The 12,906-nt window shown below is 35.6% G+C and overlaps 1 protein-coding gene across 1 annotated transcript; it reads right to left on the bottom strand.

Moving 5' to 3' along the window:
- Positions 1 to 5,152: 5,152 nt before the first annotated feature.
- On the bottom strand, positions 5,153 to 11,265 carry LOC110452540 (protein draper-like). Its single transcript, XM_021501145.1, has 3 exons — positions 11,153 to 11,265; positions 6,094 to 6,234; positions 5,153 to 5,203 (listed from the first exon to the last, which is right to left on the bottom strand). Exons 1-3 carry the CDS (start codon positions 11,238 to 11,240, stop codon positions 5,193 to 5,195), a joined length of 240 nt encoding a protein of 79 aa, XP_021356820.1. The 5' UTR covers positions 11,241 to 11,265; the 3' UTR covers positions 5,153 to 5,192.
- Positions 11,266 to 12,906: the final 1,641 nt, after the last annotated feature.

The following is a 12,906-nucleotide window of genomic DNA, read 5'->3' as shown; positions in this document are numbered from 1 at the left end:
GATGGATGCGGTATTCCATAGAGGAAGACTGTGTGTTTTGTGTTTGGTGTGTTTTGTTCGGGGATGAGGTTTGACAGCCGATGCCCGACTAGGTAAATTTGTCATTGTTGGTAAAACGCCATGAAAATTCAGATTACCATCAACTGCTACAGGCAATTACAGAATGTAAAGTAGTCATTCAAATGCTTAGGAACGAACGGGCCGATGAAGCAGTTTGGGATACGATTTATGAAGAGGCAGTAGTTCTGACTGCAAAGTTTGACGTGGCACCCACAGCCGGAAGAAGGCCAGAACGACAGCAGAACCGCGCCAATCCACCAATTGATGATCCTAAGCAATATTTGAAAGTCACCCTCTACTTTGCATTCCTTTTGTCAGAATTGGAGCCCAGTCTTCTTGATAGCGGGGGGCGTTTCATAGCGGAATCACTTCTGCCCGCTAGACTTGCGAGGGAACTGAACCGAGATGTCGTTCAGGATATATACTATGCCTATATATATTCCGCCGACCTCACAGAAACCGATACGTATCGACTGGAGATAGAACGCTGGAAGGTTTGGTGGTCAATGTTACCGAAGACGCAGCGGCCGAATGACATAAAACTGTGCCTAACGCAGGTCGATCATCAAATATACTCTAGTATGACGAGTGTGTTTTTGTTGCTCCACATTATGCAATTGTCAACAGCAACCACAGAGAGATCATTCAACAGCATGAAACGAGTTAAGACATACCTGCGCGCTTCCATGACAACAGATCGCTTGTCATCGCTGGCAACACTGCATGTTCACAGGGACGAAGATGTGAATGTTGACAACATTATAGAATCATTTGCACATGCAAATTCAGGGAAAAGACTCGTGAGATATACATGAATCCCCGATAACCCATCAACCACTACAACGCGTTCAAATAAAACGCAATTGATAAAATATTGCTGTTATGTTATGTCTATACATACTGACAAATCTCGAAAGATTATAAGATCATTGTATGCCCAGGGGTGTAGGATAGGGAAATTCCACCCTCGGGGTTTCAAATTTGGAAAACCCAAGGCTTTGCCGAGGGTTTTGCCAAATTTGAAAACCCCGAGGGTGGAATTTCCCTATCCTACACCCCTGGACATGAAAGAGTCTTATAATCTTCCCACGTCACAGATGTGCGAGATCTTGTGCGTACGAGTGCATCCACTGGATAGATTGTAGGACCGCACAATAAAACAAATGTCAGATAACAACCGTGTGAGGTACATTTTTGAGAATATACTTACAATTATCTTATATACAGATAGCATTATCATGGCCCAGATTCGAAGAATGCGTTAATACAATCACCGTTGTTCTACCATTTAATCGTATGCCCTGCAGAACAACACACAAACTTGTTTAGTTAAACGAAATCGAGTCATGAGTTCCGTTGGAAATCTCTTTTGTGTGAAGTAAATAATACAGCTCTACCGGCGATTTGAATGGCGACGTCATATGCTAATTAAAAATACATAGAACGTCTAAAATTGTGACACATATAGAAACAATCGTCATAATGTTTTTCTTCTTTACCTTGGTACAATTAAACTTTTAAGAAAAACAAAACGTTTGAAATAAGATATCATGTGAATTATAAATCAAGACAAGTTATGATGTATATGCTGCAATTGGTAAGACATTCTCGAATTTCACTATAGTCAAACTGGAAATGATCTACGTCAGAGTACGACAGTCAATCAGTTTGCTAAAATTACTATAGTAACATTTTCATCATTATTGTTGACAATTGTAGATGTTTCGCCAACAATACAGTGACGTCAGGTCAATAATACATCGAACCTGTAACGCCAACATTGCATTATGAAAATGACAAGGTCAACAGGGTTAGTGAAAACGAGTCATACACCCCTCTGAAGTAGGATGTGGAATCTCACTTCTTGAGGAAATATTTTTAAGTTGCCAAGCTCTCGGCAAGCATCGTGTTTGGCAATTTCAGAATCTTCCTAATTACATTGTAAGTTGAGTTTTTTGTCTTTTCTCCAGGAGAGTGAAAGATTATTATTGTCTTACCATGCACATGCGTATCCACACTTTTTCCCCATGTGTCCTTGTCTCACCCTAAGATTGAGACGGGAGAAATCCTCATTCATACAAATTGTATGACGCCAAGTCAACAATGCATTATGTATAGATAGGATAAACAGGGTAAGAAAACAGAATCCTTCACCTCCTTCATGTGAGAATGTGAATCGCATTCCTCGGGGAGAGCTTCTTAAGTTCCTAAACACTCTAGAAATCCTCGTGTTTAGCAACTTAAGAATCCTCTCACCCTAATGGAGGAGAAATATATGAATATATTCATCTCGACATAAGATTTTTTCAACAGTGGTTTAGATTACCCGGCTAACGCCAAGGGGATGAATGATTCTTTTTCTCTCACCTTGTCCACCCTGTCATATACAAAATAAATGTTGACGTTACTGACTCAATGCATTGTTGGTGTGACGTTAATGCATTGTTAACGTGAAGTTATTGAACTGTCATCCAATTGTCTTTACTAGGGAGTCCCTCCTTCTCAACCCTACGATAAGACTAACGATATCTCACACCGGGAAATGTATGGATACATCTGTCAAGGGTAAGAGGAAGAAATGTCTTACACCTTACACTCCGTTCCTACACTGGAGAGTTCACTCGTATACTCACAGGGATGAGAGAATAATGCAGACTTGGTGTCTTTAACTGTATCAAATAACAATAAGCTTGCGTTAACTTTACGTGTAAGTATAAGATAGATATGTAATTATAATAAAGTTTTTGAAAATTCCAATTAAATACTTAATACCAATGATGTCATAAACGACCTTACTAAACACTTGAACGTTACATAACTCCACCACAGCGTCCTCTGGTGAGTAATGTGATGGGGAATTAGCAAGTGAGGACGACCGGTTGTTGTACACAATGACGTATCGCCCAGTTACAGAACACTGATGCGACTGACGATACGATGTAGGACCAACAGATGTCGTCGTGGTGTCATGGTAACATAGGTGTGGTATTGTGACTTATTGGACTGCTCGACACGTACAGATAATATCCAGACACTATGAACTTGTCTAAAAAAAATGATGAAATCATATTGGTTTTCAAAAAGATATATAAATGTGCAATGGCTGCTAGTAAACACAAACTATTTTATGACCAGAAAAAAAAATTAATATTAATAAACAGAATTTAATTTGCTCAGTTTGAATGCAATACAAGTGAATGATTATATGTTGTAGCGTGAAGATGTAAAATCATAACGAAAATGAAGGGTTATAGACACCTTTCCTGTTGTGCTGTAAAAATATTTATCACATGCCAACACTCTTTTTTTAATAATTCAAATTACGTAACATAATGTAAATGACGTCTTTAAATAAAACGGCCATCAACTTGATTATTTATAAGTTCTGCTAATATGTAGTATTCAGATATGCTTGACACCATAGCAAAACGCAACGCAGTGTGTCAAAAGACTGCAGTTGAAATAATAAATAGCACATCATCATGACATGTTCCACAGAATCAACGTAGAACGGTTTACCATCATAGCTAATAAACAGTACTACAATTGCCATCATATTGTTTGGTTCAAGTACATGAATTAATGTCCTACCCTTATTTTTTACTGTTCAAGATTATCTTGGTATATATAAGATAACATATGTGCTTTCAAAATTGCCTTCAAATCGAGTTAGTCACATCATGTATTTCAAATCAAAATAATAGCATTCCGCCGATACACCTAAGTTTCAATAACATCACATTTTGCGAAGGGTAATTAACTGTATCTATGCTTCTGATATTGTAATAGGTGTTAGGTAGCCACATATGAGCCAGTTCATTGAAATTGCAGACATTTATTCTTTGTGTCATCATCATATAATTTATAACCACAAAAATGTAACCAGCTATTAGATCATTGGTCTACAAAACGATGTTTTATACTTACGTTGATGCTTGAAGACTATTTTTATGGTGTTAATCTTGTGTGCTTGTCCCAGATTAATCATATTCCATGCTCCCTCCATGTGTTGGGATATGTATGGGAACAGCTGTGCTCTCCAGGATAACCGTCTACCGCTTCGTTAGCGTCCCACTCACTATTACTGTTTACAGAACTTTGGTTGACAGATCGTTGATAAGCCAAGTCACCTGGTTTAGTAGATAATTAATAAATCTAAATTTTGAAATTTCAGCTGTACTTATTTTGATTTTGAACGAGTAATATAGTGCTGCAACATATACACATAGCTTAAATACAGTTATGTTGATATCATCTTGATTGATTATCAATGCAAACATGTCCTACTCGTGGAAAATGTACAAAACGGGTTAACGGTTGAAATAAGATTACACCTATTTTGTTATTGAATGTGTATGCTGAATGTGATTTTGTAAAGCACACAAATTTCAGTTAACTCGTCAACAAAGCAGTAAACATAATTCGTTGATAAATATTCTGATCATCAAAATTACAATGAAAGTTATATTCGTTATTTATAATATATTTGTTGCTAAACCCGTAAGTATCTTCCGGTCCGGTTTATACACCTATGGTATTATAAGTGTTCCTTCCCATTCGCTAAACGATTTTTTTTTCTTTTGGCAATATCAAAGGTGAACAAGAATCCCAATGATTTAACATGTTTGGCAAAAGCCTACTGCAGATACTCATTCACTGGTTAAACTGTATACCGGTATATGGAGTTCAAATTAAAGTCAATGTTATTAAGAGGATATTTTTATGCCGATTATGCTAAAATATATAACGCAGTTTTGGTATATAAACTATTGCGGGTTAAAGTATTTTAATAAAACAAAACCTACACATCGTTCTACAGCACAATTTTATTCATTTACAAACGTTATCATCTCTATAACTATCACCCATTAGGGTACTTCAAATGTATCGGTGTTGCAATGATGAAAGGCAGATTGAAGATGTGCATTAGTTTGTCAATTAATGTTTTGTAACAAAAAACATTGCACCACATATGTAGGTAAGTAATACGGTAAAATCGTATGTAAATCTTTTAAACTTTTAACTTTTTCATAAGTGATGGGAATTCCTTTGATTATGTCTATCAAATGGGCTTAGAGTTATGAAATACATACCTGAGAAACACTCTTTTATACAGGTTTGCCTCTTTCCTTCTATGAAATACCTAATTATTAAAGTAATCAATCATATCAATATCTATTTGATTTGTTCTTGTAATATATATTTAGTATTGACGTTTTAATATAGAGAAAAAAATTGAAAGGGTTCCTGCTATCGTATTTTATTCGCGAGTGCAAAACCGAGAAAAATGTCGGCATATTCTGCAATACAAGTGAATAGTATAAGGTTCTCAACGAAAAACCATTGATTCTTAGTATTTGTTGCCTTTTGCAAATGAAACGCCGAAAATATCGCTGCTTCAAAACATGGTTTATTTTATAGCGGTTTTTTTACCTAAAAACGTCAATACGTCTGTGTGCTATTTTGAAAATGTTACTTAACGTACTTATCACGTTTGCTGCCACATATTGTATTCGCCAATATTCTATTGTAGACTTCCATACAAATATTATATCAGTTGTGTGGGTACGTAAATACCTAATTAAATGTATGTTTCTAGTACAGTCGCTTCATCTGTATCTCGAACTGAAAATCTACAGGTTTGAATGAAGTGAAAAGAACCTACCGCTCTGATTGGTCGATACTAAAAGTGAGGTCATCACCTGTGGCGATACAAAATCTTGTATGTCTTCACTGCAGTGAGCAAATGGATAATTTTTGATATCCCACAGGTGCAAATTTTATAAATTTATGTATAATACCTCGACTTTACAAATAAAATATAAATTATATAAGTTCAATTAAAAAACATCAACTATTGAAAAAAGTCAGTTTCATCTGATTACTTACCTGGTCTATTTAACCCATTTAATGCTATCGTTCACCTCGATCAGGCCTTTTTTTTCAATTACACATATTGAACAGAATTTTTTACTGTTCAATATTTTTTTACTGTTCAATATTTATTTTCTCGCATTTAAAGCTACAACTTACTTGCTGCTACATAACAGTTGGGTCCTGTCCAGCCCGTCTGACACCCAGCTACATCACACTGACCCGTGTCAGGATCACAACCCCTTTTTGCACAGTAACAGGTGAAGCTGCAATCATCTCCAAATCGACCGACAGAACATCCTAATAAGAATAAAAACTCAGCCTTAAACTAACTGTTTAATAATTTAAACGTTCAAATCATCCTTGGACGACTTGTTAAAGTATGGATCTACATGTTAAGGCATCAACACTAGATAGGATGATAGAATTATTTTTAAAAAAAATCTCAATCTTTAATCTCAAAGAAGAGTATTGCGATGAGGGTCAGACTATATACCAATGTTCACAAGGAATTTAATGATCCTATTCGTATATTCAGAATTTAAAACAGATAAAAAGGGGGATACGCATCTTCATTACCATCATCACAGTAACAGGCCGGAGATAAACAAATACCTACGCGAAAGAGATCACTTTTAAGACCACTACATTCATGTCTGATTCCTGCTTAAAGGACCGAAAGATGTCGGTTCCAGGCATTCAAATATGCTGGTTAAACGCGTGGCATGGGCGATACTTACATATTTAAAGCAGAAGTGAATACAATGTTTTGCACATAATTATCAAGTTATTCCAGAGTTTTTTGCAGAGGGGATAAATGACTTTTTGAACACATCTTATTTACATTTTGGCATTTGGTAGTTATCTGGGTTACAAAGATCATGATGACGATCATTTCTTTTGAAAGGAAGCAAAAAATGGAGATATTCGGGATTTGATTTGTAATGAATCTTATAAAAGGTAGAAAAGTTAGATTGTTGTCTTCTAGATTTAAAAGGAACCCATCCCGTTGCAAGATAAGTGCCTCAGAAGAGGCTAAAAAGAAAAGACCAGACACCACTCGGGCAGCTTCTAGTTGTTCTCTTTCCAAGGCATTTGACAGTTCATCATAACAAACATCCGGGACACATGATACATATTCAAGAATTGGTCTAATAAAGGATGTAAATATTGTGCTTTATGTTTTCTGACTTACTTTATATTTCAATTGGTTAAGGGCGGTTACTTTGGAAGAGGCTGATTTGATAATTTGTTTAACATGATCATGCCATTTACAATGACTACTGAGCCAGCGGTTCATTGTTACAAGTTAGGTTGGGTTTAATGTCTAGTTGTTTAGTAGAGAAGATAATTACTTCTGTCATTGCTGGATTACACTGCATTAGTCATTGATCAGACCAATCCTGTAAGCGTATTGAATTTCATGATTACGGTTCAGTTCTATAACATGTAAGTCAGTTGAAGACTACTGAAGAGAGGAATAATCAGCAAAGAGTCTGATGAAAGTTTACATAGATATCGACAAGATCATTACTATAGAATAGAAATAGTAAATGACCGAGAACAGATCCTTGCGGTACACCAGCAGTTACATTTTTAAGAGATCAAAACAGTTTGATGGCGATTAGACAACTAACTAAAGAGCCAGGAAAGTAAGTTACCCCTAATACCATACTGATGGAGTTAAAATAACAATCATTTAAGCTAAACTTTATCAAATGTCTAGGAAAGGTCACAAAACATAACATACGAATGTTCTTTCCTGTCAATGGCGGAAACAATGTTATGAAATAGTTCAACCAGTTGATTAACTGTCGAATGACCTGGTAAACCTCCAGACTGATATTTGTAAAATATATCATTGTCTCTTGAAAAATTGAATACATGTTGGAAAATACATCTTCCCATTACCCTGGACACAAAACTTAATAGTGAAATCAGTCTGTAATTCACCGGTAGGTGACGATAACCTTTCTTAAATAGAGGTAAAACGTGTGCTATTTTCCATTCGAAAGGAAATGAACATTCACGGACAAAACAATTTAACAGCATCGCGAGGGAAAAGAAAGTGACCTTGCCGTAGCTTTAAGCATGTGGTGACTAATTTTATCAGGCCCAACTGCTTTTCCAATATCGAGAACAGATAAAATATCAAATACATCTTTTTCACTTATAATAATACTCGCACATTTTATTGCGAAGCCTGGTAAATTTGCATTGGAATCATCAATACTAGAGATGGAAGAAAAGTGGTGCTTAAACACTTCAGTTTTTTCTCTGTCACTCTATGCCACTTTTGGAACTCCAGATTCAACCTAATTAAGAGGAGGAAGTAATTGTTGATAGCAGTACATAAAACTTTCGAGGATTTTCCAGAAAAATTAACATGCAACTCGAGATTACTACATTTTAGCTTGTTTTTTCATATGGTTAACTGTATTCCTAATCTTCTTAAAAGTATTCCAATCAGATATATGTCCTGAATTGTATGCCTTTTTCTGAGTCTATCACGTTTACGACAATGCTTGCGTAAAGTCGAGTCAAATCATGGGTAATCTGATGGGCTAATTGTCACTTCATAAATTAGAATGCAAATGCTCAGTAATTCAAGAAATTGTTTTGTAAAATTGTTAGTAGTTGAGTCAATAGAAGGAGCAGCTAGTACAGTTGTTTGCCAATTAAAAAAAAAATGTTAGAAAGATTATTAAGGTTAAAACAATCTGCATTTATAAAATTCCATAAATGCCTCTTAAAGGCATACTTGCAATTGTACGAAAATTTCATAGAAATGTAATTAGCTTTATGATCGCTTATCACGACATCCAACTCAAACACACCACTATCGAGACATATGTAATGTTATTAGAAATGAAAATAGGATCTAGTAGTGTGGCTGAAGTAACACGAAAAGGTTCAAAAATAATATTAAGAAGTTTATAATTAAGAATCAAAATTTCAAGATTCTAATTAGGACGTTTGAGGTTAACATTAAAATCACCAAAAATAACTATTTCAGAACTATAATTCGAAAAAAGATTCAAGAGACCACTTGAATTTACGATCAAAATCATTAGGAGAATTAGGCGGTCTGTAAAAAAGACCTAACATGATACTTTTATTATAACACTGTACTTCCACCCAGAGTCATTCAGTGGATACAGGTTCAAACTCGTGCTTCCTAGAAGATGCTTTTAATGTATCAGAGAAAAATATAAGTACACCACCGCCGTGGTCATTCATGTCATTATGGGAAAATAGTGAGAATCCAGGAATATTTAACTGATCATTTATGACTGAGACGTCAAGATGTTTTTCAGTAAAGCACAAAATATTAAAGCCTGTATTAAAACTGTCTAAATTGCTTAACTTATTTTTCATACTTCTAATGTTTAGATGAAGAACACTTAAATCGAATTTTAATCGACCAGGATAAGTCTCGATAGTAGTATAATACATAGAAACTGAAAATCAGCACTCGAGTAGTGTATTATTCATGATAATCAGAAGGCAGAAAATAATTAAATATATGGTTATATAACCAGTAATGTTTATATTGTAATAATATTGATTTTGAATGAAGAGGTGGATAGACAAATGAATGATTGTACATGACGTCGATCGACTTGCAACAGTAAAATCTCGTATGTTAATGATAGGGGGTTGAATCAACTATATTACTTATGGGGAGTGAAATCTCGTATGTTAATGATAGGGGGGTTGAATCAGGTATATTACTTATGGGGAATGAAATCTCGTATGTTAATGATAGGGGTAGGAATCAGGTATGATACTGATAGGGAGTGACATATCGTATGTTACTGGTAGGAAGTGTAAGTTGGTATTCTAGTGTTGTAAACTGTAAGTCGATCCCCGAATTCATACGCATGAATATTCAGAGAAAGTGTTTTTGCTCCTTCCCACACAACTCCAACAACCCAGGTGGAGTATAAATTGGTCTGGGGTGGATGTTGCGGTATCTGTGCTGTAGCATTAAAGTGAGGTGGCACTATAAATGATGCCGTTGGAAGCACAATCCCACTAAAAACTAGAACACATTACATCTCAAGCACACACGAAGGTATACACACATATTGAGATATCAGCCAGGTGGCATAGGACCAGTAGTTGGCGCCTAATATGGCAGCTCCTGCGAATTCCTCAAAGTTGTATTGATAAATGCATATGCTTATTTTATAAATTGTATATCCATGTACTGTAAAGCACTTTAGAGTGGTTTATGTTAGATAGATAGGGCGCTATATCAAATGCTGTGTATTCTTTTAATTATTATGGAAAATGTTTATTGATATGTTACTGATGGGAAGTTGAATCTGGTATGTTACTGATGGGAAGTGTAAATTGATATGTTACTGATGGGAAGTGCAAATTGATATATTATTGATGGGAAGTGTAAATTGATATATTACTGATGGGAAGTGTAAATTGGTATGTTTGTGATGGGAAGTTGAATCTGGTATATTACTGGTGGGAGGTGTTAATTGGTATGTTACTGATGGGAAGTTAAATCTGGTATGTTACTGGTGGGAAATGTAAATTGGTATGTTACTGATGGAAAGTGTAAATTGATATATTACTGATGGGAAGTGTAAATTGGTATGTTACTGATGGGAAGTTATATCTGGTATGTTACTGGTGGGAAATGTAAATTGTAATGTTACTGATGGGAAGGTAAATCTGGTATGTTACTGGTGGGAAATGTAAATTGGTATGTTACTGATGGAAAGTGTAAATTGATATATTACTGATGGGAATTGTAAATTTGTATGTTACTGATGGGAGGTGTAAATTGGTATGGTACTGATGGGAAGTGTAAATTGGTATGTTTGTGATGGGAAGTTGAATCTGGTATGTTACTGGTGGGAAGTGTTCATTGGTATGTTACTGATGGGAAGTTAAATCAGGTATGTTACTGGTGGGAAATGTAAGCTGGTGTGTTACTGATGGGAAGTGTAAGTTGGTATGTTACTGATGGAAAGTGTAAGCTGGTGTGTTACTGATGGAAAGTGTAAGTAGGTATGTTCCTGATGGGATGTGTAAGTTGGTGTGTTACTGATAAAAAGTGTAAGTTGGTACATGTATGTTACTGACGGGATGTTGATTCTGGTACATTGTATGTTACTCACGGGAAGTGTAACAATGTTATACTGGTGGAAGAATCATTAATGTTCCAAGTTTCCATATTTGCATACATACTTACTTGAAGAATAAACATGGAAATGTCCAAAACAGAGCAGGATGAGAGCCGTTAACATTCCACACATTTGTAATTTGACGAATTCCAGCATGCTCCTCTGGCTGTCTAACAGTTGTTATTTTACCCCGAAAACACTGTACTACGTATACCTTTCCACACGGAAGTTGTATTACTCAGTATCGCTGTGCATGTCACTGATAACGGCCATGGAAACAATGTTAGTATGGTGTACCCGTTATCGTGTGTTTTAAGAATCAATATGCCCTACCTATATTGTAAGGACAGCACAGATTTCTACACCGTGATTAATCTTTTTTTCATTACATTCAGAGTTGATCTCAGTGATCTTGAGCTGTTAAAAACGTTGTGTGCATACATGTAATAACACTAAAGGTAATGAATGCAAAGCTTATTTAATATTACCGATCACACGGTCCCCGTCTCTTCTATTTAAATTTTATTTGTTTTATAATAACTATGAAAAAAGTTTATCTACTTATAATTATCTTTTTGTTGGATTCGGATGGATGCTATAGATGTCATAATGTGGAAGGAAACCGGAATACCCGAGAACGTTAAGTTTTTACCAGTTCACGTCTGAGTGCGGACACCCACCATCTAATTAGTGAACGATGAGTGCACTATCCACTGCGTCAACCTGACTTCCAGGTTTTATAATTGTATATCGTTTTAAAGTTTTATCGGCATATCGTATTACAAATGTGGTTTCGCATGGCCACAACCATCTTGATTTTTAGCCGGTAGGCATTGGCTGTAACATTTGTACAATAAAGGATAAAAAGGGGGTAGTGAGCGGCTGGAAAAATCTAGCCATTTGTTGTGTCGTTTTGTGTTAATAAAATAAATTATATGTTCATTGGGATTGAATGGGTTTTTTCATGTACATTGCGGCGATGAATAGCAGTAGCTGATCTACATATTCTGTTGAGCTCGTAAGCGCTCCTCAGAAGATATCTAGATCAGCTACTCATATTAAATCAAGATGTGTGTTTTGTAAGAAAGCAGGTAACGGCATGACGCAGGCAGTAGTAATGAAAATTAAATCCTTTCAAAATTTGTTGGTAATGAATTCGAGTGTACGATCCTGTGTTACATACAGCAGCTTAATTGTTTTAAATTCATAGAAATAACGCGAAATTAGCATTTTGTTGAGTCTGTATCGTGAAATGCGTGTATCGATAGCACTAACCTTGAATTCGACTGTTTACATTAATCTATTCTTAGACACAGCATTCCGATAGAGCTACCTGTATAAAAATACCTGAAGACACACCATAACAGTACACGGCCTTCCATTTTTGAAAGTTGATCTTATTTGATGGGTTTTTTTCGCATTCAATACCGCATATTTTATATTTTGAAAACGTTTATGTCCGCACTATTTTAAATCATCGGTCACCATAGTAACCATCCAGGACTCCCGTCGGCAGTAGGCATAGAGCTCATTGAAGTTAAATGAACAGCCGTTGAATTACTGTTTGCCAAAAAAACTGCAGATGAAGTGTCCTGTTTCATTATCGAGTTCTGGGTTTAATGTGCAAGTTTATGTCACGGGGATTACGCAGCCGGACGTTTGGGTGTTAGAAAGTTTGTGACCACGAGGAACTATTGCGAGTCGGAAGTCAGTATTTAATTTGACAGTGTTATAAAATAAAAATCAATTTCAAATTAACAACAATAAAAATAATAGTATAATGGGGCATCATTTATGATTTTATAATGTTTATTATCCAACT

The sequence above is a fragment of the Mizuhopecten yessoensis genome, unplaced genomic scaffold (assembly GCF_002113885.1).
Source record: "Mizuhopecten yessoensis strain PY_sf001 unplaced genomic scaffold, ASM211388v2 scaffold6719, whole genome shotgun sequence".
Lineage (NCBI taxonomy): Eukaryota > Metazoa > Mollusca > Bivalvia > Pectinida > Pectinidae > Mizuhopecten > Mizuhopecten yessoensis.
This window is presented reverse-complemented; position numbering and strand designations above follow the sequence as displayed.

Bases quoted from the DNA above. Each gene is read 5' to 3' on its own strand.
- LOC110452540 (XM_021501145.1), bottom strand. From the start codon at position 11,240: ATGCTGGAATTCGTCAAATTACAAATGTGTGGAATGTTAACGGCTCTC. The intron at 6,235-11,152 runs GTAAGTATGTAT...TATTCTTATTAG, and splicing joins TTTCCATGTTTATTCTTCAA to GATGTTCTGTCGGTCGATTT.